Source organism: Neopsephotus bourkii, unplaced genomic scaffold (genome assembly GCF_033783945.1).
Source record: "Neopsephotus bourkii isolate Nb327-2 ecotype Australia unplaced genomic scaffold, CSIRO-AGI_Nbou_v1 NB_318, whole genome shotgun sequence".
In the NCBI taxonomy this organism is placed as follows: Eukaryota; Metazoa; Chordata; class Aves; order Psittaciformes; family Psittacidae; genus Neopsephotus; species Neopsephotus bourkii.
In genome coordinates, this window is record NW_026900826.1 from 1873162 (window position 1) to 1900409 (window position 27248).

Consider the following 27248-nt stretch of genomic DNA (forward strand, 5'->3'; position numbering starts at 1 on the left):
CTCATCTCTGAACATCCATTGTTCAAAAAACTTTTTTTTCCTTTTTTTTTTTTTTTTGAATGGTTGCTACAGGCAAATCTGTGGAAGAAGTTAATTTACTCACAGAAACTTTTTTGAAACGGATTAAAGTAAGCTGGTGGTGTTCAAGGCCCGGTTGGACAGGGCCTTGAGCGACCTGGTCTCGTGGAAGGTGTCCCCACGGCAGGGGGTTGGGACTGGATGATCTTAAGGTCCTTTTCAACCCAAACCAGCCTGTGATTGTGTGATTCTAAGCTCTCAAAGCAGAGTGGCTCCCTGAACGCCCTGAGGAAGGCTGCCTGGAGACGGCCCGGCTGCTCCTGTCAGCAGGTGAAGGCCGCATCCCCGTGAAGGGCTTCCTCGTGTGCCGCCCAGCCAGGGCCCTCAGCACCGTGCACCATATCCCCTCCGCCATCAAGGGCCGACAGGCGGGCTGCAAGCCGCTCCCCCGAGGCGGTTGTCCTTGAGGTGCAGGCGGGAACCCGCTGCTCGACAACGAAGGATGCCAATGTCACCCCGTCAGCTCCTATCGTGCCACTGTCGTGAACCGGCCCTCGGGCTGCGACCTCCTGAGGACATCACCCCCCGACAGCGCACCCCGCGTTGCCAAGCAACAGCCACGTCTCGCGGCGCGATGACACCCAGCAACCTGCGCCCGACTCCGGAGCGTCCCGCCCTGCGCGCGCACTCTCAACGTCACGGGGAGACCCCGCCCCCTGCTAAAGCTCGCCGCAGCCATTGGTCAACAGCTTAGCCAATCAGCTAGCAGGGCACGTTCCCGCGGCCATGCGCGCCCGCTTTCGAACAGTCCGCGGAGGCGGGTTTGCAGGGCAACCGAGCGCGGCTGGGGCGGGCCGAGCGCTCCCCGCCCCGCCCTCCCTCCCTCCTTCCCTTGCGGCTGGGCGCTGCTGCCGCCTCCGGTTGGCTCCGGCCTCTGTCAGTCAGTGTGGCCGGCGCAGGGTTCGGTTGTCATGCGGAAGAGAGGTGGGCGCGCCTTTGTTGTGGAGGCGGGTGGCCGCGGCGCCGGGCGGCTCAGGTGAGACTCGGGGCCTTGGGCTGTCTCCTCGCCTCCTGCCCTGCAGAGGCCGCGGCAGAACGGGGCAGGGAGGCCTTGGCGGGGGGTGCTTCGTCCCCGCTAGCTGCTGGCCCCGCACCGCTACCGTGAGGGGCTGAGGCGGCGGCTGACGAGCTCCCCTTCCCTCCCTGCTCTCTGTGATTGGTTGCAGCTCCCACAGGCCATGAGCGAGAGAAAGAGGGCTGCATCCCCTCGTCCGGCTCCTCAGCTGGTGGGGTTGAGAAGGGGTTTAAGGAAGAGAAGAGAGCGGGGTGGGGTGTGGCGGGCGTAGGTAGGGCGGGTGGTTGCCTGCAGTTGGTGCGGGTTCAGAAGATGGCTGCTTCACTCACTGTGAGACATGTTGCAGGTGGTCACACTGGGGGAGCTGGTGCTTTAGGGGGTTCCCAGGGACACATACTTGGCGTTGTTAGGGCTCCTGTTAGCTGTATTGGTTTCCTTGAATATCATTGGCAAGCAGGTCCCTTAAACATAGTAAAGTGGCACATTATGTCTTTCAGCTTGGGAATAATGCTCTTGTAAAGCTCATTTTATACTGAGTGAGGACTTCAGTATGTGCTATATCTGTGTGCCCAAAGAATGTGCCATTCTGTAAGATGTTCATCAGTCCTTTCTAGTTCATAACTGCCTGCCAGGAGTGTCTCTTCATCAGGGAGTAACTTACCTTGCAGCCAAATGTAGGCCAACACTTATGTGCTGTACCTTGCTGTGAACTCACTGCTCAATGTAGACAAGCTCCTGGGAGTCGCAGTCTCTTCATTAAGCAGTGAAATCTGGAACTGAGACAATGCTTGCCCTGTTTCCATGATACTTTTACTATTTTTCCAGTCAGAGCCACTATCCAAATGCGCAAGCAATAGCATGCTTCCAGTATTTGGTGCAAAATAGTCATTTTTTAGAAATAAATGAAGCAAGATTGAGAAGTGGGCATAACTATTAGCATGTATTACAACATATGCATAACACACAGTGTTAGAATTTGAAGAAAGTAATGCCTGACTGTAAGTCAACAATGATGATGGCAACATATAAAGAGCCCAAATCTGTTTTACATGCTAAATTCTTAGAGGCAAGTAATATTGGATATACTGAGAAACAAAAGCTTAAGTGAAGGATATAGGTAATGTGCAAGTTTGTTTCAAAGATGATATTTTTGTGTGTGTTTGGCTACTTAATTCAGGAATTGAGGGGGGCACTTCTTGGTCCTCTTCCTCGCTTTTTTCTCATGTTTGATGTTTTCTTGTCTTGTGATAGGTTTTGCTGGATGCGCAAAAACATTAGAAAACGATGTCTCTTGACTTCGATAGTGCAGCTCTGCAAACTCAGCATGAAGATGAAGACTATGACCAAGAGGATTACGCAAGAGAACAAGAGGTGAAAAAGAACTATTTGATCTGAAGGCTTGAGTATCTGGCTTCTTCCCATCTCTCTGTTTAAAAAATAATCTATGCTGGCTTTGTTAAGAGCAAAACAGAGTGCAAGCTGTGCTGTGGAAGGGTGGCATAGAAAGTAGAGATAATGAGATGGTGCATCTTAAGTGCTTTGCAATGTCATATGTAATGGATGAAAGACTGTTAATTCCTTGCCTATCCAGTAGTCCAAATGCAAAAGGCTGGTGTCACCTGTATTTTGTATTTCTAGACAGCTTTTTTCACTTATTACAAATACCTAGAAATCAATATCTCTACTTGAAAATTTGCTTAGCTTAGAAAGAAATGGGAAACCATTTTTAAAAATCTGATTGCACACTTTAATCTCTAGAAAAACTATGTTCAAATGTTTTGGTTCAAATGTTTTGAAGTTGAAATACTTCAGATGTTTCTGTTCTTTCTGTTTAATGAAGACAATTGGCATGGGTTTAACGTGAATGTGCATAATGGTTTCTTACAGGGTGGTAAGTCACATTCATATCAGGTAACATCTCCAGTATACACTTCAGGATGATTGTCTGGAGAGCAGGTTTTATAGAGACTACTGCTCACAGAAATGTATGGTAGAACAATAGCTGTACTAATTGGAAAGATGCTGTTGCAAACACTGTAGGGAATCTGTTATCTGTTCCAAACTTTCAACCCAGAAAAGGATTTTCTGTTTGTGCAGGAGAACAAGTAGTTCAATAATTGTAGTGTTGTTACAGTGGGTGAGCAAGAGTGTGCATAGATAGGATTATAATCTTCAACCTGTGGTGCTTGAGTTGGTCCTTGGTTGCAAGCAGGGCAAATGAAAGGAGATCTTAAGTGAATGATGCTTCTTTTCCTGCCTCCTGGAGCTGAGATACACTCAATCTAGAGAATGCCTTAATGACAGGGAAACTTCTTCATGCCACTAGTGAATTTCCAGGAACAAATTTTTGGTGCTCTGTTGTCCTGCAAACATGCAGAAAAGTTGTTCTCACCTCCCTGTCAGTCTTAGGGAGCATGTAAAATAGTGTCCGAGAAAACAGGGTATGTTTCAGATAAACTTTTTTTGGCTGGTGGTGTTTGTGAGTTTTTGTTTGTTTAACAAAGAAAAGCTAGTAAGGTGTTTAGCATGGGGCAGCTAATGTTTTGGCTTTTACTAACAGAGGCTTTGAGAGTGCAGAGAAAAATAGGGTTAGGGTTCAGAAACGGTATGTAATAACTCTGCATATATTGTGTAGTTCTCATGTCACCTAATAAGAAAAAGAGTTCATGGCTCAGATCTGTAAGAAGCCCAATGAGTGGCCCAATATCAAAGCCTCTCTGAAAATTGGAAGAAGAGGTACAATCTATATGGGAATCATTACAAGTAAGTTCAGTTGTGGTTTGGTTGTGTGCTTGGTTTTGTTTTGTTTTGTTTGGGTTGGTTTTTTTTTAGTGGCATAGCTATCTATTTTCTGAACTAGAATTGGTTGGTCATTTCATTTGAACACCTGAGCAAACCGCTTATTATTGCAGTGATGACTTCTTGCATCTAATAACACTGACTGGCAAGTTCTTTTGGAGAAGTCTGGATAAGAGTATGTTTTTACTGTCCAGTACCTCTCTTGCCTGGGATTTAGGAAGGAGAAACCCTGATGTGATTAGTTTGCAGATCATTCTTCAAAAGTAGTCTGCCCTGGGACATGTCTATCTGGTGGCATTTTCCTTACCTTTCTGGTGCAGCTCTTTTCTTAGCAAGAGCTTGCCAAAAATCATTTGCTTGGTACTCTAGTTTATTAAGCATATAATGGTATAAGTACCTCTGCAAATTCCAGAAATAAAATAGGAAAAAACCCAGGATTTTGTGCAAGTGGCCTATTTTGCCTCTGTCTCTCTGGACTGAATTTGTATGCATCCTTTTGAAAGGCATGTAATGAATGTTGTTTGTTCTATTTCAGTTGCAACAACTATTGACAGACCTTCCCCATGACATGCTGGAGGACAGTGGAGACCAGCTCTCCAGCTATTCGGACTCTAGCTTACATGAGTCTGAGGAGCAGTAAGGAATTTTGCATCATGTTTTATTACTTGTGTTATGCATTTGGGATTAAAGCAAAATCTCAGCTGATGAGGTCCATAAACACAATCCAAGTAATTGTCCATATGGACATAAAATGTCCATAAACACAATCCAAGTAAAAGGAGAGCTTTATGGTTTGTATTCCATGAGAAACAAACTAGATTAACTAAGAGATGGTTTGTTTTGTTTGTTTGTTTTCCTGAGGTTATAAATACATAGTTAAGCTGCTTGTATTTCTCTAGATCACATGAGTCCAGGAAGCATGATGGAAGGTGGAATGATCATCCCTTGATAAGTGATCCTCAAAATGTAAGCTTATATGAGCAGTCATGTAATTATTAGAAACTGCTTGTTCATAATATGCTAAATAGTATTTAAATTCATTAGAGAAATGCTTCTCATGTAGGTAATGCGTTTTGCTATTAATTTAAAATATTTCTAATTTAGGGGTAACCCTACCAAAAAGGAGGTGGGGAGAAATCCAAGTTTTGAGAAAGCAATTCTAAACTTCTTATTGATTCATAGGTTTATGAACAAGGACAAAATCTGTACCCTGAACAATTCTTGTGTGACCAGCAAAATGATCATGTTGAAAAACATGGCAATAATTGGAATGGCCTACATAATGGGGAAGAAAAGAAACATTTATATGAAGTTAAAGAAGATTACTGTGGCCAGAGTGGTCAAGAGGATCCTGATGATGTGTATCTTGGTAGAGAAGGGTTTAGTGCTCCAAGTTGCTACAAACAGAACAATGTGTATCATCTTCCTGAAAACTTCAGGCCATTTACAAATGGCCATAAACCAGAATTTAACAACCAGCAAAATAAGATAATAAATTTTTCAGATGCTCCAAACGAACATCTTAAGGTATTTCAGAAGCTGATGTAATTTTCTGTCTCTTCTGGAAAGTTTTCACAGGTCTTTAACTATTGTTAGTTTAACTGTTGTTACTGATCTTAAAAGTCTTTTCCAACCTAGTTGATTCTGTGATTCTGTTCTGATTCCAGTATTTCTACATGTCTTTATTCTGTTATTATCATCTTAAACATTAATGGGAGATTCTGTAGTCTATTTAAAAAAAATGAAATGTTAAATAATTACATTTTCCTATGTGCATGGGTTTTGTTGTATTTTTAACTCTTGTTGGCTAGGTGGAATTTCATGAGGTTGAGGGAATGGGATTGATTCACTTAACTGTGTACTTACTCTACTGAAGTTTAGACTTCACTGCACTCCTAAAGTGGATGCTTTCATGAGAATTTCTGTCACACTGAAATGGTGTGCTGGGTTGGAGTCTGAAAATGAAAAGCTACTAGAGCTCTTAATGTCAGCATGTAAAATAAAAAAATATTTTCATAGAGCAGAACTACAGTTGTAGTTTTAATTTATTTCCTCTTACTATATATTGTCACAACAGCAATTTGTTGCATCTGATGTTGCTGGTGGTCAGTCACCAGAATCTTACAAAGTGACTTATAAGCCATACCAAAATGGCATTCATCAAAACATGCCAGTACTCCAGGAAGGAACCAGAAGAAATGAAGTGTTTGAAGACTTGCAACACGAATTCTTGGGCAGTGATGACAGTAAGTGTTTGCTGTTTAGACTTCAAATAAACTTGTGTGAAAAGTCCACTGGAAACCAGCAATAGAAAGTCTGTTTATTTCAGTAGATTTCTAGTAAGAGGACAACTAAAAGTATGTTGATGTACGTGACTTTTATTTTGGTCTAAGCTTGCGCTGTGAGAGCCCTGAGTTTGTGTTTGTGTGGGGTTTGTTTTTATTTGTTTGCTTGGGGGTTGTTATTTTGTGTCTCTGTTCACCCCTTAATCTAGAAATAAGCTCTTTTTGATCAGGGTATTTGAATTTCAGGCTATGAAAAATGTAGTTTTGTCTGGTGAGACTGTGAATGGAATTATTTCTGGTAGCTTGATCCTAAGTCTTGCTGGCACTTGGTCTTTATAATATTGGAAAATAATGATTTGCTATACCTTAGGAAGCATACTTTGCTTGATGCCACATGGGGCTTTTCTGTTAAGCATACTTCAAATGATCAAACTTCTTTGCTTGTTAGACATCTTAAAAATCTATAGTTTTTACAAGATTCTGGGAATTCACAGCCTGTAAACATGTATCTGGGTTTGCTCTTGGGTTTGAATCACATTGGTGATTCCCACAATTCTTCATCTTGTTGCTGCCGGAGCAACTCAGGTGATGCGAGTCAAACGTGGATTAGAAGCTGTTGCAATTTTGTGAACCAACAATTAATTTGGCACTGTATAAAAGATTATCTTGGGGCAGGAATTACTGGTTAGTTAACCGTGCTGACTTGTCTGTGTGCTGTTTGAAATTTGGCAGATTCTTCAGAAAATATGCAGATCCTTCAACTTCAAGTTCTAAATAAAGCAAGAGAAAGACAACTGGAAGAACTTAATGACAAGCTAGAAAAGAGTGCACAGCAGATTAGGTATTTGAATCATCAGCTTTCAATGGTCACAGGTAAAATGTCTTGTATTAATTCTTTGACTTCATTTATATCTAGCAATTTTTTTATTCTGAAACGTTGATTTAGATAGTGTCTCTGCAGGTATTGATTTTATTTATAACTTGATTTGGGATATATAGACCTAACCTTCTCCCCCAAGTACTATTGTAAAGAAAGTTGCCTGGCTGCATAATGCTCTTTTACTGCATTCTCAAGGCCATCATTGTATGTCCTGTGTGCCAGGCATTAAAAAAGTACAGAAAAGTGAGAAGTTTGCTGAAGTAGTATGTTTAAAGTACAAAAAAAACCCAAAACCCCTCATTAGAACTCTGTCTATTAAAAAAGGGGGTTTTGGTGCTGTCTGGTTTAACAAGCTGTTTTCTGAACTGTGTATTTTCCCCAAACGATCAAAGCTGTAGTGGAGACTGGTGGTTGTCTTGGTCTCCCTTATAAGAACAAACGAAAAGTTATGAACTTAGAGAGTTAATATACTTTTTAGAAAGCAAAAGTAGCAAAGGAGAGAGAAAACCTCAGCTGGCAAATATTTTGCACTGTCTTGGCTGTTCCTCCAGGGAAGTTATTTAATTTCTTCTTTTAAATGATGTAAGGGATGGGGCTAGTTCCTAGTGCTGACACAGTGGGGCTTGTTTCCACTAGGGTTCTGAAGGTACAGTATATCAAAGTCCTTCAAGCTGCCAGACGGTGAAAGTTGTTATTGGATGGAGACTGAATGCTTTTTTCTGCCTTCTGCTTCTTGGCCATGGTGTGAGACCAGAGGGATCATAGTGGATGGAGCAGGGATACTGAACAGTCATGTTCCCTGAAGTTATTGGGTGGCTGGCCACATTCTCACACAATTATAATGTTTCTCTCTTAAGATGAAAAAGATGGTTTGGCTGTTAGTCTTCGTGAGTCTCAGAAACTCTATCAGAATGGAAAGGAGCGGGAAGTGCATCTTGAAGGTCAAATAAAGGCACTTGAAACTCAAATTCAGAATCTTACTACTAATGAGGAGCAGGTACTGTAAATATATTTAAACTCTTTATTGTGGAAGATATCTATAGTTACATTTGTGGTGCATTTGTATTAAACATAAGTGCTAGTCTCTTGAAATACTCTTTATGATTGTTGCAGAACCTGAATATATGATGAATAAATAGAACATGTTGGGGGGGAAATAGTTTATATTAAATTCCAGGCATTAACTGAGGACTTTTAGCAACTCTTGCACAAAGTATGGAATATTGGAGCAGAAGTAAAATATATGTAACTGGGAGGTATCCTAATACTGTTCCTACAGATACTGAAGCAATCCAAAGTGGCAGAGGTGGCCATGGAAAGCATGCAGAAACAGCTGTTAGAACTTCAGCGATCAGATGCCCTTCAGCGAGCCAGAGAACAACATGAGGGCATTATTTCAGCACTCAAGCAGAAGTATGAAAAGCAAGTATTATCATTAGAGCAGAAACTTGAGACTACAAAATCTGCACTTCGAGAGCAGGTGAGAAATTATTTTAAGACCCTGTGTACTGTCCTGGAGAGGCTGTAGAGCTCCCTGTGTATCCTGATCTGCACTTTCTGACCTATAATAACTCTTTCTGGAAGCAGCTAAGCAAATGGAAAGGAAATTCTATGTAAGTCTCAATATTACAGAGCCTGTGTGGTATGTTTTTATAAACATCTCCAGGCAGTTGTGAGCTCAGATTGTGAGTTCGTACATAGCAGATGTGGAGGATGCAGGAATTCATTGTCTTAGTTTCTCTCCTGAGCATTCATTCTGTGCACAGTCTCTTTTTGAAAGAGTACTGGCAAATAAATCTGGGAAAGGAAAGACCTAGTTAAGAAATGTGGTGATATTTTTGCTACAGGAACTGTTTATTAAACAGTTTATTGCCAAGCTTTAGTCTCAGAAATGATTTGACCACTGTATCTGAGAAGTACGGATTTGAAAGGAGAGAAGGGGGAGAAAAGGCTGGCTTTGAGATGGAGTTTGATATGGACTGTGTCACATGGTTATAGACCTTATTAAAATTATTCTACCTAGCAAGAGTCCATTACACTATTAGAAATATTAGAGCAATGTAGTCAAGCCTTAATAAATTGTCCTCTTTTTCACATAATGGAAATAGAATTATTTTTATTAATTCTAGGACTGTAATTCTTTTCTCAGCATAAATATTCATAAAAGTAAATGGGTTGTGCTAGCATAACTAGCTCTTGCTTGTAAACAGGAGCATGCTGCCTAATTTCTGTCTCGGTACCACAACAAAGCTTACACAGCTTTGTCTCTACAGCAAAAAAGAGTTTTTTATGGAGTATAGTTAGGGTATTTACAGGCCTCCTGTTTTTTTGAGAGAAAATAGAAAAGTCAAAAGGCATAAAGACGAAGTGCTGTGTCTTCCAGGTCTGTGTAGGTAACTGTTAATAATGCCTTATGAACGTCTACTTTGTATATCAAGTGAAAAAACTACAGTTCCTCTTTTATGGAGCATTGGAACTTGAAATCTTGGCTTAAGCTCAGTCAAAATAAACTTAAGTTGAGTTAAACTGAGGCTTAATATAAATAACGTGAAGGCTTGATTTTTTTATACAGTAAACTAACTATATGTGAAGAATTACAGAGGATAATCTGACATGCTGGAAACTTAATTGCTCTGGGAAGTTACAAATGGTTAGCATCCATGGATGTTTATATAGGAGTATACTTACTGTCTCCTAGTGAAAACTTAACTTTGATGCTGTAAGAGGTGACTTGTGAGCCAAGAATAGCATTTGATCAGTGATTGATTTAGCTGGCCTCTACCCCTTTAGGCATCAGATTGATTCTATTTGTTTTTCCCCTGTGACCTGTATGTATTGATTCTTTCTGTAACTAACTTTCCGAAACTGTTCTAGATGGCTAGATGTTTGCAACGCAAGTAAAAATAATCTCTCTTCCTAGAAAGAGCTGTGCAAAAATCTAGGAGAGCATGTTAAGCAACTTGAAAAAATGCTGGAAGAAACTAAATGTGAAAAAACAGAAATAATAAATCGACTGACAAGAAGCCTAGAAGAAAGCCAAAAGCAATGTGCAAATTTACTGCAAACAGGTCAGCCTTTTACTCATACCTTATCTTTCCTTGCAGAGAAATGGATTCATTTCTTCAACATCTGAAATTGCACATCTGTATTGTTATTGAAATAGAATCAACATCAAGCTAAATGTGTGCTAGACCATTTCCTATGCAGTGCATTAGTCAGACTTAAATGAAATTTAGTTAAATCTAGACTGAAGTGTAAAAAGAGTCCCCAATAAGAATAAAATACCCCACCCCCCAGCCAAAAAAATCCTACCAAAACCCTAAACAAGAGTTATAGAACTTTTTATATGCATTTTGTGCTATGTATGTGTAAACTCAGTTTGGAACTAAATAACAGTTCAGAGTTCAGAGCCAGCTGTAGGCATTTGACTTGAATTGCCATCTAAATTCAGATCTCAATGAGAAAGAAATTGTATCTGTGTGTGGAGGCTGGCTCTTGGCTGTCTGTGTATTTGACTTGTGTCTACTTTTACACATTAAAATCTTTTAGTAGTATTGTATGTAGTAGCTATTGGTCAGGTCAAGGAAACAGAGTAATCCCTGTTACCAGAATCAACACTGCTATGTTTGTGATCTCTTTCCAGATTGCATAGTCTTTGTTGCACATTTATGATTTGCTCTTTCTCTCCCTTTTGTTTCCTGCAATAGGCTCGATGCAGGAGACAAATCAGCTACGGTTTCAGTTGCAACAAGCTCAGTCTGCACAAATGATAAGCAATAACATGAACAAGGCTTTGCAGGTTAATTTTATTAAATATCTTACTGTTTTGATTTAAGGGGGGATGAGCATTATAGCTGAGGTTGGTAGCTGAAACTCTTTGTGTTTGTTGGAGGAACAAACACATACTTTCACTACTTCATCTCGCTGTGTTGCATGTTGGACCTCTCTCTGCCCTCCTTTAAAACACAATGGGGCTTACCCATCTGATATCATACATCTGTCTAACCAGTGTGTTTGCTTGGAATTTCTCTGCTCAGTGCAATTTTTTTTTCTGTCTCTTCCTTTAAGGAAGAATTAACGGAACTGAAGGAAGAAATAGCTTTGTATGAATCTGCTGCCAAGCTTGGAGTATTTTTGAATGATGCGGCTGGAGAGGTGCATACGAACCAGGGTGATTCCTATGTAGAGCTGGGAATTAAAAAAATCACCGGGAAGAAACCAAGGTTCTGCAGGTATCAAGTGATTCTTATTGGAAGAAAAAGGTCAAATCATCAAATTATAAGTGATGCGTACAACATAGTCTTACTGGATCAGCATATAGGGGTTTTGGTACACACTTGAAATTTAGCTTGCATTGCCAGGTAATCTGGGAAACAGGAAACTGAACTATTACCATAAAGTGGATGCCTAATTGCTGCTTAATAAATCTTCAGATATTATAGGGACTCATTGGATTGTATGGGTTGCATGTGTGGATAACTTTTTGATCAAAGATTCTACACTGCTACTTAATGCTGAAGCTGTTTTTTTACAACAACCAATTGAGTTGTCTCAAAAAACCTCACATAATGTGAGAATGAATCTTTTGGGGAAACGGCTGAATGAACAAGTTTTCTGTACATTAACTGCAACTTGATGCAAAAGCAAAGCATATGGTTTCTGTATGCATATTCTCTCATTGTTTTTACTATTACCTCTTAGACATCTTTATTTCTGGTAGTATTAGTTGCTCTCCTATTTGCTGCTATTACTTTTCAGATAAATGTGTTTTGTCTTTTCAATACTGAATCAGTTTTGTCTTCCCTAATAGTGCAGTGCAGAACAGAGACACGGATAAAGAGCTCTCGAAAGATGAAATCATTGTAGAATTAAAAGCTGAGCTGGAACATTTATTGAGCAGTAATAAAATGAAGAGAAACCAGATTACTCAATTACAAAATGATCTGAAAGATTGCCAGAAGATTTTAGAGGAATACAAGCAGTTGTTGAAGGCCGAAAAAGAATCCAAAGAGTCAGAGGTTGGTTTGTTTACACTTTTGAAAAATTAAAGATGTGCTGGACTTTAGTGAACTTCTTATGAAAGTGGATGAAAAAATTTACTCACAGCTGGGTATTCATAGCAACTAGAGTAAATCTGTCGTTGATCTCAAGGAAAGTATTGTCATTTAGATGATGTCATGATTTGTATATTTGGTGCAAAAGAAACAGAGTAGTGGAACTTGGATGGCATAGTGTGTTGTTATTATTATTGTATGTTAACAGTGTTATTAGGTGAGTTCTGATGCAATGGCTTGCTTACTTGATAGAACTTAATGGCTGCTCTGCTTTTTTAGAATTAAGTTTCATTGGAGAAAATAGGTTTTCTTTAGCCAAAAAAATTTCGTGACTTCTCTGGGGAAGTAGGTAGTATCATGAAGTTGTATAATGAAACATTAAACAGACTGCCTTCAGATGGCCTTCACTGTAATTTGATCAATAGGAATCTCTTTGATACTGTATCTCTCTTCACCCCATTATTACTTTCCCTTTACAAATTGATCAAACTTGTAGAATCTGCTTTTGTAATCTACATATTTTGACCTGGATCTGGGATAGGAATCTAATATGTTGAGAAGTGTGCTGTCTGTTGGATGATAGTAGTCATTCAGCTTGCAAGCTCAACATCAAGTGTGAACTACTTTAAACCTTCATGATGCTATGAGTTTCAAGAATTCCTCTATTGTAATAGTGATACTATTCTATTTCCACTGCAATAATTACCTTTTGTGTTGTCTGTTTATTTCTTCTAAGTGCAATTTTTATTTGGTAGCTTTAACTTCTGAAAACATCAGCATCTTAATCATATATATTTCAAAAGACATCACCTTTATTTTGTTGTGTTTTTAGCCTGGTGCAAATCTGTATGATACTTCAGTGGCCAGTCCTTCAGTTTCTGATAATCTCAACGAAGAAGTTTTGAGACTCAGAAAGGCTAATGAAACTTTGCTAAAAGAAGTTGAGGTAAGAGTGAGACACTGCTTATCCCCACAAAAGCGCACACACACACACACACCGCTGCTAAAACCTGCAATTAGGGTTCTTTACAACTCTACTATTACCTGATCTGTGTTTGGCCAGAACTATACTTCGACTATTGAAGAACTGAAGGAAAATGAGGAAAACCTGAAGAGCTTAAATCAAGATCTCTGTTGTCAGATGAGGAAGATGGTTCAGGATTTTGATCAGGATAAACAAGAAGCCATTGACAGGTAAGTCTCTTAACTGTGTTTAGTTCCATTTGTGGACTTTTAGCCTGCATATATAACCTTGTGCCTGCTAATCTGGTACAAGTGGAGATCAATATAAGAATGCTAGTTTCTTTCTTAAGGAATAATTGAACCCTGTTTAAAAGGGGAAGAAAAGCCTAGGTAACTTTCCTTTCTTGAAATTGTAGGTGTGAAAGAACATACCAGCAACATCATGAGGAAACAAAAGCGCATTTTGAGAAAGACCTGATGGAGAAGCATGCTGCAGAAAAACAGCAACTTATTAAAGCTTATGAAGAGACAATCTTGCAGTTAAAGTAAGACTTACCATTTGTTTTCCACTTTACTGAAACTTCCACATTTCCTGTCTGGCCTTCAGTTCTAGTCATGATTTTTTTAATACAGAATTGCTGGTCTGTGAATGTAAAGACTAATTGATAATAAATAATCTGTCCTGTGAAGGGCTAACATAGAAGAACTGAACAGAGAGATGATTGCAGTGAAGGAATGTTACATCGGAGTCTGTGGGGAGAAGGACAACTTAGAAGCTACTTTAAGGCAGAAATTTGAGCAAGAGCAGCAGCTGAAGGAAGAGAAGGTACTAATGGAATATCTGTAAACTGTATTACTTCAGACTGTTTTGAAGATTTGATATCCATAAATGTATTTAACTTTGTAATTGTTAGGGGAAGATACTTGGAAGGCATGCAGCTATATCGTGAAGTTCATAAATATGACCTATTGGTGGCTAAGACAATATACTAGTGTCCCAAGTTTTAAAATATTGTAGAAATAACCTTTCAAACAGCTATTTGCTTTCATGTAGTCAACTTTCATAATTCTGATGTGAGGTTTTACATTCATGAGACAGTTTTCCAAAAAACTGAATGATGTTACAAATTTTCTTCTTCCTGTATAAAACTGATCTGCAAATACTGTGGTTATTTTAATTAATAATGAATTCTGCCTATATTGATTTTTCTGAAGATAAAACAGTGCGAAATGACTAAAGTAGGTCAACTATCTTGCTAAGCAAATACAGCAGAGAGGTACACCTCAAAGTATGCTGAGAATAAAGATGCTTGATGAGAGAACTTATTTTAGAGCAATAACCTATAATAACCTCTGATATCATGCCTTAAAACACCTCCTTTTGATAGCTTGAATCTCTTGTTCAGGTGTCCTCAGGAAGATCAGTGCAGAACTCTAGAGCATTAATCATATCTCTTATGCATTCTCCTCACTTGCTGCCAGAGCAGTTCATTATGCCTTGGAGAATACATTCTTTTTTTTTTTAATTTCTAGCTCAAGAAACAGCTTCTAGAAGAAAAAAAAGACTCTCTTAAGCTTCTGAGGAATGAACTTGAAGAGAAACACCGCAGTTCTATGATAGCAGCAAAGAGGCAGTGGCTGGAAGAAAAGGAGCAGCAGGTTGAACAGGAAGTTGCATTAGCCAAAGTTCACTGGGAGAAGGAAGAAAAAGAGGTGTGGAACTTATTTCAGGGGTTGTTTTGTTTTCTGTTTATTTTCAGAAGGAACTTCTATGTAAATACACTTGTGCACTGTTATTCTGCCATTTGAAGTGGCTTTTAGGGTTCTGTCACTTCATGAGCCCCTGAAGAAGTCAGTAGGTATTGTGGGTGCTTAATATTTCAGAAAAAGAAAACCCTAAATCTTTAAAGGAACATGCAGAATGTCCTAAATGTCACAGCTGAACATATGCTGGAGTTTTCCACCCTGATCCCTGGGCGAGTGGTTATGCTTTCTATTGTTTCTTTCAGTTATTATATAAAAGTTCTTTCTGTATCCGATCCCAGGGAATAAAGCTGTGATGAGCTGCCAGACTCTCTCTTAGCATGATTTTGCTCTTCTGTTAGGAAAGATTATTAGTGTAAAGAAAGTTTCGTTCGTTAAATACAGTGAAATTCGAATTATTTGGGCACTGGGAAGATTTTCTTAAAGATATTTTTTTCCTTAGAATAAAGAACGAGTCTTTGCAAAAATAGAAAGAGAATGGCAAAGTAGGCTGGAAGAAGTGAGAAGAACTGTAGTTGAATGTAATGACTGCAGCAGCCAAACTGACCAAGTAACAGTTGTGGATGAAGTTTCAACTAAAGAGTTAGAAGGGATTGTTGAAGACCAGAAGCTGCAGATCCAGAAGGCTCTGAAAGAAAAGATGGTCTCTGAAGAGGCCTTAAAAGAATTTGAAATAGAGCTGGAAAATAAATACCGTAAAAAACTTGCCAGCCAGGTAACAAATAATTGTTCTGTTTGCCTGGAGCCTGTGAAACTGCTGTGTGCAATTAAGTCACAAAAAAAAGTGTTGCTTTCCGCTTAAGCTCAGTACTTGATATTTGGTAGATTAGAGATATATTCTTAAAAATTTTCTGCAGAAGCTATAGCATGAAGCTTGTTTTTTTCTAGCTGTTAGTTTTTCATAGACCTGGACAAGCTTTGCAGGAGTTTTGGACAGAACTGAGCAACACTGACTTAGTTTATACCACTTTGTTAAATTTAATATTTATCATTTTGGTATCAGTTTTGCATCAAGAAATGCATCAGATGCTGTTGGTCTGATTTTTTAGTTTCTGTAAACATAGGCTATCCCAACTGAAGTCTGTTCTTTCATTGCTGCATGAAAGTAATAATAAACTGTATTTGATGGTGACTGAAGGAGGGTTTTTTTTAATCTGCTTATAGGTAGATGCAGCTTTAACCCAAGCTCATACCAGGTGGCTGCAAGAACTAACAAACCTCAAAGAGTACAAAATAAATCTAAAGATAGAGCAAGAGAAATGGGAAACAGAGCACAAAGAGACTGCAGCAAAGCAGGTAGCCCAAAATACTTGTATATTTCTGAGGAATGAATGCAGACATTGGTGGGGAATCATTAGGAAAAGGTGTTTCTGGTGTACTCTGATTCTGATCCATTGTTTGGTGGTTTTTTTCCTCTATAGGATTATACGTGCATTAAATAATTTGAGAATAATCTCCAATAGATAATGACTCAAGGTGATCGTTTATGTATATGTAAATTTATGGATATATTTATAACAACTGTGTTATATATTCACCAGTTAGCCCTCGTTCTCTCAGCTGCTGAAGAGAAATGGAAGAAAGAGTATGAGAATACAGAGAGATCTGGACCAAGGCTGAAAGAACTTGAAGAAAAAGTAACTTCTCTCAAGAAGGAATTGGAACTAAAGAAAGAAGAAATCCCTGCAGCTATCAAAGCAGAACTAGCAAAAGCCCGTGCTCAGTGGAACAAAGAAAAGCAAGAAGAAATCCTGCAGATACAAGAGCAAAATGAGAAAGACTACCGATCATTCTTAGATGATCACAGAAACAAAATTAAAGAGATACTTGCAACATCAAAGGAGGATCTTGCAAAGCAGAAGTATGATCTCTCCATTCATAAAGAAGCAGAAATAAAAATGTTACTAGACCAAAAGCAACGAGAATGGGAGGCTCAAGCGACAAAGAGATTGCAGGATGAAATGAATCGGTATGAGGCGAAGACTCTGGTTGAGCTTGAGTACTTGTTGAGTGAAATCCATGAAGAACTTGTCAAGTGTACACATAGTAAGTGTTCTTGGAAGAAGTGTTTTGACATTCATGTTCAATCAAGCCATCAGTGTAAAGACAAGCTGAAGGCTTGCTTACAGAAGGCCTACACATCCTCACTTTACACGATTCTGGAAAAGAGAGAGCAAGAATGGAAAGAGGTAATACTTCTGTAAATTATAATTGACAGCCAGAAAGTTTGGGAAGTCACACATGCGTGTTTTCTCCCAAAATAAAATATACGTGTAATCCTGAAAATTGGAGAATCCAACATTTGAGTTCATTGATCACAATAGGCCTGTAAAACTACAAAAAGGGCTAAAACTACCATTCGCAAGGGAAAAGGGATGGGTGTAGCTCTGATTTCTTCAGTCTTTGAAAAAGAGAAAGCCAAGTTAGAAGCATCATTCTATAATGCCAAGATTCGTAATTGAGGAAATGAATCCACCATCTTAAGTTTGAGAGCCTGTTGAGGCCCCTTGTGACCTCTTAGGTGGAATTTTTGCATAGCTGCTCTTTATGTTTTGTTTTTTAGAAATGTGGCAGTTCATAAAGGTGACTGGACAGTAACTGTGGATTATGTCACTCTGTATCAGAAGGGGAAGAAAATTTAAAGCAGTAAATCTGAACAACTGACAAACTGATCTATCTCGGGAATAAAAGTCTTGCTTAACTTTATTGTGGCTCTAGGAAACACTTTTCAATGTGCCTGCCCAAATGAGGAAAGACATTTTACCCTCTTCTAGAGGACTCTGTGGCTAAGTAGGATTTTGTATAAAATCTTCTGTTGTCTGCTTTGGCAAATTCCTCTTTTTGCAATGCTTATGCTTGTAGTAACTTTTTAGTTATGGGGAGCATCTTGCTGAAAATGCCATTGCCACCCAGCATTTAGCAGCTGGGGAATTATCCAAGAATAGGACAAAGAAAGAAACTGTCGTGTTTTTCAAGAAAAGGAAGTGATTTCTCATAACAATGTTAACCAGTTTTTACTGGTAATACGATTCTGTTCAGAATGTGGTCCTTTCAGATTTTATTAGCATGAGTTATTTTCACAATGGTAAAGAGAATCAGAAGGGAAGTTTTCATGCCTGAAGCACCTTCTGTAATACATATGAATCTCTCATGGTAAACTTTTTAAAATGCCTTTGAACTTCAAAACATTGGTTGGCTTAAACCACCTTATCCAGTGATATCTTTAATTTCTTAGTAATGTCTTCTCTTATGCTACCATAATAACAATAAATAAAGGAGTTCCATTTATGTAGATAATCCTCTCCTACTACCCGTATTTGTGCAGAAGGTCTAAATGGGTCCAACCCCTTTTTCTGCTTGATATGTTTTAAAGAGCAAGTCAGCATCAAGTATTCAAATATGTTTTATAGCTGTGCAATGTTAAGGGCTATTGACATTTTCAAAATAGAACTCAAGATAGCCAGATACTGCTGTTGCAGTGAATTATGCAAAGTAAAATTTCTATATGCTAGAGTACATGTTTTCCTCCTGATTTGAGGAAAATGTGAGATTTACAGTTTGATTTGAGATTTACAGTTCTACTGCAGGTTCAAAGCACCTGCATTACAGTTACTAAGGCTATTTAGTGGCCAGGGTTGCTTGTTTTTATGCATAACATACTACTTAATCTACTTTAAGATAGTGAGGACACCTGAGGTTTTTGCTGCCTGTTGGGTTTTCAGGAAGTGTTTTTTTTAATTGCAGAAATATGAAAAGCTGATGAGTAATGTAAATAAAGAAGCATACTCATGCCTGCATCATGGTGAAGGAGAAACTGGGGACATGGTGAGAACTCCTGTGTCTGGTGCTGGACACCAAGTAGAAGCACAAAAGAGGCCAAGACGACAGCTGCCCTTGCAGGAAACTGGAATGGACAAAGGTATTGGGTTTGGTTTTAATCTGACAAATTATGTGTTATCAAATTAAGATTGTTTAAATCTTTAACAGTTAATGTCTTATTGATATAAGGTAATTAATTAGTGAGTATCTGGGTGATAGAGTAAGATGGGGTTCTTCTGGCTGTAAGTTTGTTTAATATTGCATAAGCTTGTACTGTGTCACAGTCACAAACTGTGCAGCAAATGGTACTAGTCTCCTGCTTACTGATGGAATGTGCTAGGCTTTGAGGTTTAGTTTTATTAAATGCTAGTAGCTTTCTGCTTTTTGAAGCCATCCTTCAGGAGTAAAGAAGTGGCTGCCATATCTGCTGTAGGTTGTGAACATAAGCACTAATACCTTTGGTGTATAAGGGCTCATAAATAAGGCAGGGTATGGTCTAAACCATGGGTGATACTAAATCAGAGCTTTGAAGATTGGATTATACTACTTGCTCTTGCTATTAGACAAGACAAAGAATTCTGCATTCATGTAGAAGATATTATTGTTGTGTCAAGAGCTATACTTCACCTGGCATGGTGGTATTATTTGATTCTTTTGATGAAGAATTTAGTAGAAAAAATTCAAATCCCTGGGTGATTTTTTTGTTGTGTTTTTCTTTGGTTGGTTTTTTTTTTTCTTCTTTCCCCTTCCCTTCCTTCTCCCCTCAGTATATATTTCAGCATTGTAGCTCTTCCCAGAGCTGTCATATGTACTATATGGCAAAGTTGGAGACAGTCTAGCTGGGGAAGACTTCATGGGAGGCACAGAAATCTCGGGGGTTTTCTGTTTAGTTTGAATTCTTACGCAACAGAAAAACATAAAGCAAGAAAACCCAAGAGAGACTTTGGCTTTATGCCTATAGTATGGCTTGAATTCCTTCAACATCAAAATAACAAGCCATCTATTAAGACAAAACAATACAGGCAGTGCAGTGCTTCTGCCTCTAGAGCTCCCAGTCCTGTCCATACAGAGCAGCCATCGTTCTCCTGGAAGTAGCCCAGTCTTTGTGAATTTCTTAACTAGACTGAGCTGCATGTGAGGCTTCCCAGCTGGGAGAGCGTCCCTCAGCTGACTCCAGCAGGCCCTGCTTGGCAGCTGTGCTTTGAAAAAACAATTAAAAATTAAACATTCAACCTACAGGTCTTGTAGCTCTGAGTGAAGGCTCAAGTCATCACTGACGGGAATGCGTTGAGGCTGTGAGGGCTGAACTGCTTGATAGAATCATAGAATAGTTAGGGTTGGAAAGGACCTTAAGATCATCAAGTTCCAACCCCCCTGCCATGGGCAGGGACACCTCGCTCTAAACCATATCACCCAAGGCCTCGTCCAACCTGGTCTTGAACACTGCGAGGGATGGAGCATTCACAACCTCCCTGGGCAACCTATTCCAGTGCCTCACCACCCTAACAGGAAAGAATTTCCTCCCTATATCCAATATGAACTTCCCCTGTTTAAATTTTAACCCCTTACCCCTCATCCTGTCACTACAGTCCCTAATGAAGAGTCCCTCCCCAGCATCCCTATAGGCCCCCTTCAGATACTGGAAGGCTGCTATGAGGTCTTCACGCAGCCTTCTCTTCTCCAGGCTGAACAGCCCCAACTTTCTCAGCCTATCTTCATATGGGAGGTGCTCCAGTCCCCTGATCATCCTCGTGGCCCTCCTCTGGACTTGTTCCAACAGATCCATGTCCTTTTTATGTTGAGGACACCAGAACTGCACACAATACTCCAAGTGAGGTCTCACGAGAGCAGAGTAAAGGGGCAAGATCACCTCCTTCAAATTGCTGGTCACACTCCTTTTGATGCAGCCCAGGATACGGTTGGCTTTCTGGCCTGCAAGCACACACTGAAGTCGGCTCACGTTCCTTTTCTCATCGACCAGCACCCCCAATTCCTTCTCCGCAGATGCTGCTGTGCTTTCTATAATATGGTTCCAGCCTCTTATGATTATTTTAGTTAAACTAATGTGTTATAGACTTCCAGCAAGAGACAGACTGAGAGCACAGGAAATAGTAAGATTGGGCTTCGTTTTTTTTGGGTCTCATGGTTGATGTATAACTCTTAGCAATTACTGTTGCAGGTGAGAAAAGTACAAAAAGGAACGTTGGGTCTCGGGAAGATTTTTGCTGTGAATGCTGCTGCCAGGAGCTTAAAATAAGAGAGGCTGTGTGCCAGGGCTTGAAAAGAGAGCTGGAGATAGCCCACAGACATCTTCAGCTTGCTCTGAGGGAACATGTAGCGAAGTTAGAGCAAAACCAAGGTTAGGACTGTTAGTCACCTCAAGACACCTTTGAATGTCTCTGCTTCGCTGGCTGCATGAGTCTATCTCTTGCATGATTTAGTTTTCAGTGGATGGAGTAGGTGTGTGCATACTTAAAAAAATCAATCAGCTTAGTCAGTTGCAAATTATCTGACTTGATACTGCTACCTACGTTTATTGTGGAGGCTGTCGCATCATGTACATCTGTTGTCCTCTCAGGGTAATAGACTTCATCCTTTATTGCTTTATTTAATTAAGTCTCTACCCATCTGGGCTGACAAGGATGAAAAAAATCTTTGGCATACCAAACCCCTTTGCCATGCCTGTGATTACTCTTCCAGTTGGGTCTCCTATGGACCCTGAGTGCAGGCTTTTCACTCAGAACAAGTCATACTGATTTGCAGGCTTTTCACTCAGAATAAGTCATATCGATTCATGTCTGATAGCAACAAGAATTCGTTTTGTCTAGGTATATTTCTGAGAGGATTTGTAGGAGAATTGCCTGCTTGCTTTTATTCCTGTGCTCAAGAACTTTTTATTTCCTAATTGAGCATAATATACCATATGGAGCACAGTTCCCATTCAGTTGGTATCTGAGGAACTCCATCCCTTTATTCAGTGGTACCGAAGTCAGGAGAAGCCCTTTGTTTTAAGGATCAGAACAAAGAGAATGATGTTTTCTCTGAAGGAAAACATGTTGACGATTGAATAAGAGGATCATTCTCCCTGCAGTGTTTTAATCAGTTGAAGCTGTACACAATAGTGTTCAGGGCATTTTTTTAAGGCTGTCCTTGAGCATGGCAGGAATTGGACTTGCTGAAGGTTCTGCATCCTGAGGGTCAGTAACTCTGCAGAATTGTCTTTGCAACAATTCTACAGTAACTGTAGAAAAGGCTCTGTGGCTGCTGGAAGCAGGTTTGACAAATGGTCAGCTTGGAGGGAGATGATGTGGGGTAGTAGCTTGTACCAAGTGACTAAATAGCTTTAGTTGCCAAAGGCTGTGGTTCGGGGGGGGGGGGGGGTGGGGAGGGTTCCTTTTGTTTTTTAAATGAGAAGTCTCATTTGCGTGCTGTAATAAATCTTGTGCTCAGTGAGGAGTAAAACGCTGTGTGCTGGTAAGTGAAAGGCTCTTGCCAGCTTGTAGATATGTGAGCAAGACCAGGTGGGTAAGTCACAAAAATTTGCCTAATGTTATTTCTGTGCTCTTTCTGTTGACAACCATATAGTGTGTAAACTTCCCTGGGGCCTGGAGGAAAGACTGAAGGGTGACAGGAGGTCTGTTAGTGAAAATAGAGGCTACTGGTCTCACAAGGTCATCATAGATACAACTTGCAGCTGATCAAAATGAGATTTGGACCACAAATGAGGATCCCTGAAGGCCACAGATTGCTTCTTTCTGTGTTCCAGGGTGGCTGTGTACTTTTTGCTTTTCTCCACACACCATCCTAGAGAAGGAAGAAAGCCAAACTTATCCATGCCTTTTCCAGGGCTCAGATCCTCATATTCTACCATGAAAGACTTGATTCTTCCGGAAGGAAGACTTGTCTTTAAGGCACGCCCTCCACTGTGTGGTGACAGTCTGTTGTCCTTAGGCCATGGTTCATGTGATAACTTCTGTGGCTGGGTGCAGTGGAGGTACCTTCAGCATTCATTGTAGGTATTCATGTTGGCTTTCTTTCCTAAAATAGGAAAGCTGGTAATCAATCAACTGATGATTTTTATGGGTCTATCCAGCAATTCTTCAAGTTACAGTAAATTCCCATACCCTTTTTTAAAATAATCATTTGCTTGAGTTAGATTACACAGCTAATGCATAGGTTTTAAGATTCTTTAACTTTCAGATGACCCACAGGTGATCTATCTGTATGCCATGATCAACAGTCTTCAGTATCACCTTGAAGTCCTATGCTTTGGGCATTTTCAGCCCCACTATCTTCTCATTCTCTTTGGTGGCTCATTTTAATATTTGTATGCTAGTTAGTAGCATTGAGCACTGCTCAGCATGGAAATCCAGCCTTCCTCTGTAATACTGGCTTTTGGCTATTAAAAACCCAAAGCAAAAAACCCCAACAACAGCCAAGTTTAATTTTATCTCTCCCAAAGAAGAGACTTTTTTTTTCTAGCCCAAAGACAATTTTATCCATTCCAAAGAAGGCACAATTGCTGACCCATAAACTAATAATTGTTTTCCAGTATTTGTCAAAACAACCCTAATATTTTTCCCCTGTCCTATCTTTATATGTACACCTGGTACCTCCTGAAGTTTTGCCTCTAGTATAGTGTTAGTAATAGCATATGAAGGCTTTACATTTATTTAATTACTGTGTGAGAACTTTTATATCCAGGCTTCATTGAAAAATATTGTGATCGATTCTTAAGTGCTTGCTACTGCAACAGCTGTACATTTGCTGATGATGCTTTGTGACGCTGAGCTCTTATACCAGAGACAGCAGTTTATGTAATAACTCAACTTGAATTTAGAGAAGTGCAGTGAATTATGGTTCATCACTTTTCTCATTTTATAGATAATGAGAATGTTCTAGAAGCCCCAGTTGCAGAAAACTCTGGGATGAAGACTAAACTGAAAGACCTGGGAACACCACCAAGGTAATAAAAAAAGCCAAACAAGCTGCTGGGTTTTCTTTCTTGGTAAGATTTAAGTTGCTTTGTTCGTGCAGTGTGACTTACATGCATTTCAGGTCACTGTCAAAGGGAGGCGTCTCAAAACCTTGTACATCCTCTGACTCTGTGAAAGGGCTGGAAGAAATGCGTGCTCAGTACATTAAAGCTGTGAGCAAGATTAAGTGTAAGTACTGAAGTCTTAGCTAAAAAGTTAGGAGAGCAAAATAATTTACTTTGTCACTTCCTCCTCCTTCAGCCAACTTGCACAGGAATCTGACAGCCAAATTGCATGAGAAGTAGTTTTTTCTCTCTTACTAGAGTGGATGTGAGAAATGGAATTGTCACCATAATCTTAGACAAGATTAACTGCAGTGGGTGAGGCCTTGTTATGCCACACGTGTTTTGTTGCACTGTATTATGTCTTGTAAAGTAGTAAAGTGTATTTTGAGAACTGATCTTGTTTCTCCAGCAAACAATCCATCTACCCTGCAACTTGTTCTGAAAGAGAACCTCCTTTTTTCTTCTATATCCTACCATCTGTCTTGATCAGCAGCCTTCTGGCTGAAGAGAGAGGGTTAAGTGTAGCACTGGGTCTTACTTAAATGCAGCAGGTCGCCAAAGCCAGCTGCACTGCCACTGAGGAATTCCTAGATCCACATTTTACCAGCCAACATTCCTCCCAAATCCCTGTGCTCAGTGTTTTCTATTGCTGCTTAAGATGCAGAATCAGACAACTGAATTCCTGTCTGATGCTTCATATTGACCGACTGTGGTCTTTGGTGGCATTAATCCAGTAGGCAACACTTGGTACAGAGATTTGGGTGGAATGTTGGCAGGTAAATCCAGGCTTTTGCTGACTTGCTGCAGGTCTGCTAGACAATCCCAGTTTGTGGTGTTGGCTTTTTACCTCTCTGGGGGAAAAATGCTACTAATTAATTGTGTTTCTAGGTGATATGCTTTGTTATATCCGTGAAAGTAAGGAGCGAGCTGCTGAAATGATCAAAGTGGAGGTCTTAAGAGAGCGCCAAGAGACAGCAAGGAAAATGCACAAATACTATTTGACATGCCTTCAAGAACTGCTTACTGATAATGGGAAACATGAAGGGTACGTTAAAGTATGTTTGGAAATTACTGTTGGCTCTGAAAGAGGTGTATCAGAGCAAATGGTGTCTGACCTAAAGTCTTGCCAGTCTGCTCATATTGGCATGGGCTCACTGCTGAGCAGTCTGGCATACTGTCTTTTCAGTCTTTGACTCTTGCCATCATTACCTTGAAGTAAAATGCAGAGTTGAAAAGGAATTACCCTTAAACTTTAATTTTTTTTTTCATGTTCTGCAATTCTTGGCAGAGCTGAAAAGAAAATAATGAATGCTGCCAGCAAGCTTGCTACAATGGCTAAAGGACTTGAAATGCCTCTTCGACGCATTCCTCAGAGCAAATCTACCCGGTCAGGTATGCTGGATTCTGCAGTTGTTCTCTTCTTGATCATATTGATTTAATGCACGTAGTAATGAAAACGCAGATGCAAAGTGAAGTACTATTTATTTATAAGCTTGCTAATGGAAATGTCAGTATAAGCTGCTTGTTTTGACAGCGCTTATAATTCTTTATTAAAAACAAACAGAAGAACTTTATTTTCTGGCATTAACCTTTCTTTTAATTAATCTATTTCCTTCCCTCCTCTCATAGCTCTGCTGTTAAATTCTGATCTGCCACCTGGAGCTGAGTACACAAAAAGAGATCGCGTGCTTCAGACTAGGTCAAACCATATGGAAAGCAAAGCATGTGGCGAAAGCATTACTGAAAAAGCCGGTGATAAAGTTGTCCAGAAACGTGTACCACATGACTTGAGACAGCAGTTTGATGCAGTGCAGGCTGAAATTCAACATATGCTTCATGAAACAGTGACTTCAAATACTCAAAATGGGAATAATTCTAAAAATCTGGATGGTGCTTCAAGAGATGCTGTGCCAGAGATTTATTCAAATGAAGATGGAAGAAGAGAAAAATATGGCCCCATTGTAAATGCAGACAAAGGACTCCTGTGTGCTGCTGGTAATATAGCACATCAGAGTGCTTCTCTGTCTGCTTTTCAAGTAATGTTAGAAAATACGCATTCACCAAGCTTTACAAACAGCCATACCATCTCTGGGCCAACTCATATGCTTAAGAGCAAGGGTGAAAGAACTGTCTTGAAAGAGGATAAATGTTTCCAGTCATATGGAAAATGGAAAACTAAATCTAAAAGAACTCAGAAACCTGATTTCCAAGGAACTCCGGAAAGAGATGGAGGAAGCTGCAGTGAACGGAGTTATGTGAATGGAAGCCTGGGTTGTAGTGATACACCTTTCTTGTATCCTGAACAAAAAGCCAGTGCTAATGTGCATGCACAAACTGCACACTGTGAGGAGTTTCCTCACATGAGGTCATTTTCTCCTGTAGATGAAAGTGTTGCTTCTTGGAGAGACATTTCTAATGGCAATGGCAAGATTCTCAGCACAAAAAGCAGCGCTAAAGTTTCCAGTAGAGGCCACCTAACAACTAACACAGAACATCCGTCATTCCTCAACTCTGACAAATCAAATTCCACTGCCACACAATTCAATGTGTTGCAGGATTCAAATGGAGGAAAACGCTGCAAAAAATGCATGGAAAAAAGTGTGGAATCCACAGTCTCTTCAGCAAGATAGTGGTTTTGATGTCCCACTCTATAACCTAAACACAGGCAGCAATTCCTCTTTTGGAGGAGGAAAAAGAGAAGGATTTTTTTTAAATAAAAGTGTGAGGATTGGGGAAAACCTGTTCTACTGTGTCCATTTTGTGATCAATGTTACACAACTTGAAGAAATGCTATAAAGTTACTTGAAATATTAATGCAGACTTTTATTTACCTTTGTAATAACACTTTGATTTTTATAGTGTATTATATGCATATTTATTAAATAGAGTCTATTTTTATAGTAAGTTTTGCTTGCAGTGCAGTGTTTATCTAAAACAGAGGTACTGTAACTTGTGGTAGTCTTTTTAAAGGGTTCTGAAAATTACTTAACAGCTCAATGAGAGATGTTCTAGGATTTAAGTCAGGTTTTTAATTCATTTTCCCATTTTGAAGGACCCCCCGTAAGCCTCTGTGTGTGTCCTGGTAATAAAAGCAACCCTACTGGCATTTTTTCATTATTATAACAAATCACATTTCAAGTATTTTTCCCTCTGGTACAGCAACAAATAGCTGATACTGGACAGAAGAAAGGTATAAATTAGAATAACCACATTTGGCAGGTGTTCCTTAAATAGCATAGGTTATCAATGTAAACTGAAGATTCAGCAATGCTTAGAAATTTCTGTTTTAAAGGCCTGCTCATGTCTTGAAGAGAACTGTAAAATGCATTGTTTTCCTCTAGACTGTTTGCTTTCCTCGGGATAACATTTAATTTCTGGTGCTCCTGTGAGGAAGAGGTGGTTTGCTGCTTGTTTATGCAGGGTATGATTAAATCATACCTGTTGCAATTAAAAGTCTGGTTATGGGCCAGCAGTTTACATCAGCAGTAATACGGAATATGTAAGCAGAAAGGTTTTGCTTGCTCTTCTGTGATGATAGAAGAAGAAAAAA

General features: G+C 39.7%; 1 protein-coding gene across 4 annotated transcripts; it reads left to right on the forward strand.

Annotated features, from left to right (window-relative positions):
- The first annotated feature begins 892 nt into the window (after positions 1–892).
- Positions 893–26596, forward strand: CEP152 (centrosomal protein 152). Of its 4 annotated transcripts, XM_061347356.1 has the most exons (27): positions 893–1054; positions 2345–2464; positions 4428–4528; positions 4792–4858; positions 5075–5419; positions 5970–6138; positions 6910–7050; positions 7915–8054; positions 8337–8537; positions 9978–10125; positions 10765–10856; positions 11126–11289; positions 11868–12075; positions 12944–13057; positions 13175–13305; positions 13491–13619; positions 13765–13900; positions 14608–14787; positions 15281–15553; positions 16003–16134; positions 16380–17027; positions 18583–18757; positions 23542–23623; positions 23716–23822; positions 24587–24743; positions 24987–25090; positions 25328–26596. In XM_061347356.1, exons 2-27 carry the CDS (start codon positions 2378–2380, stop codon positions 26326–26328), a joined length of 5232 nt encoding a protein of 1743 aa, XP_061203340.1. In that variant the 5' UTR covers positions 893–1054; positions 2345–2377; the 3' UTR covers positions 26329–26596. The 4 variants fall into 4 exon arrangements, with proteins under 4 accessions (XP_061203340.1, XP_061203341.1, XP_061203342.1 ...); XM_061347357.1 differs by lacking the exon at positions 16003–16134 and having other exon boundaries at positions 894–1054; XM_061347358.1 differs by lacking the exon at positions 15281–15553 and having other exon boundaries at positions 894–1054.
- The last annotated feature ends 652 nt before the right edge of the window (positions 26597–27248 follow it).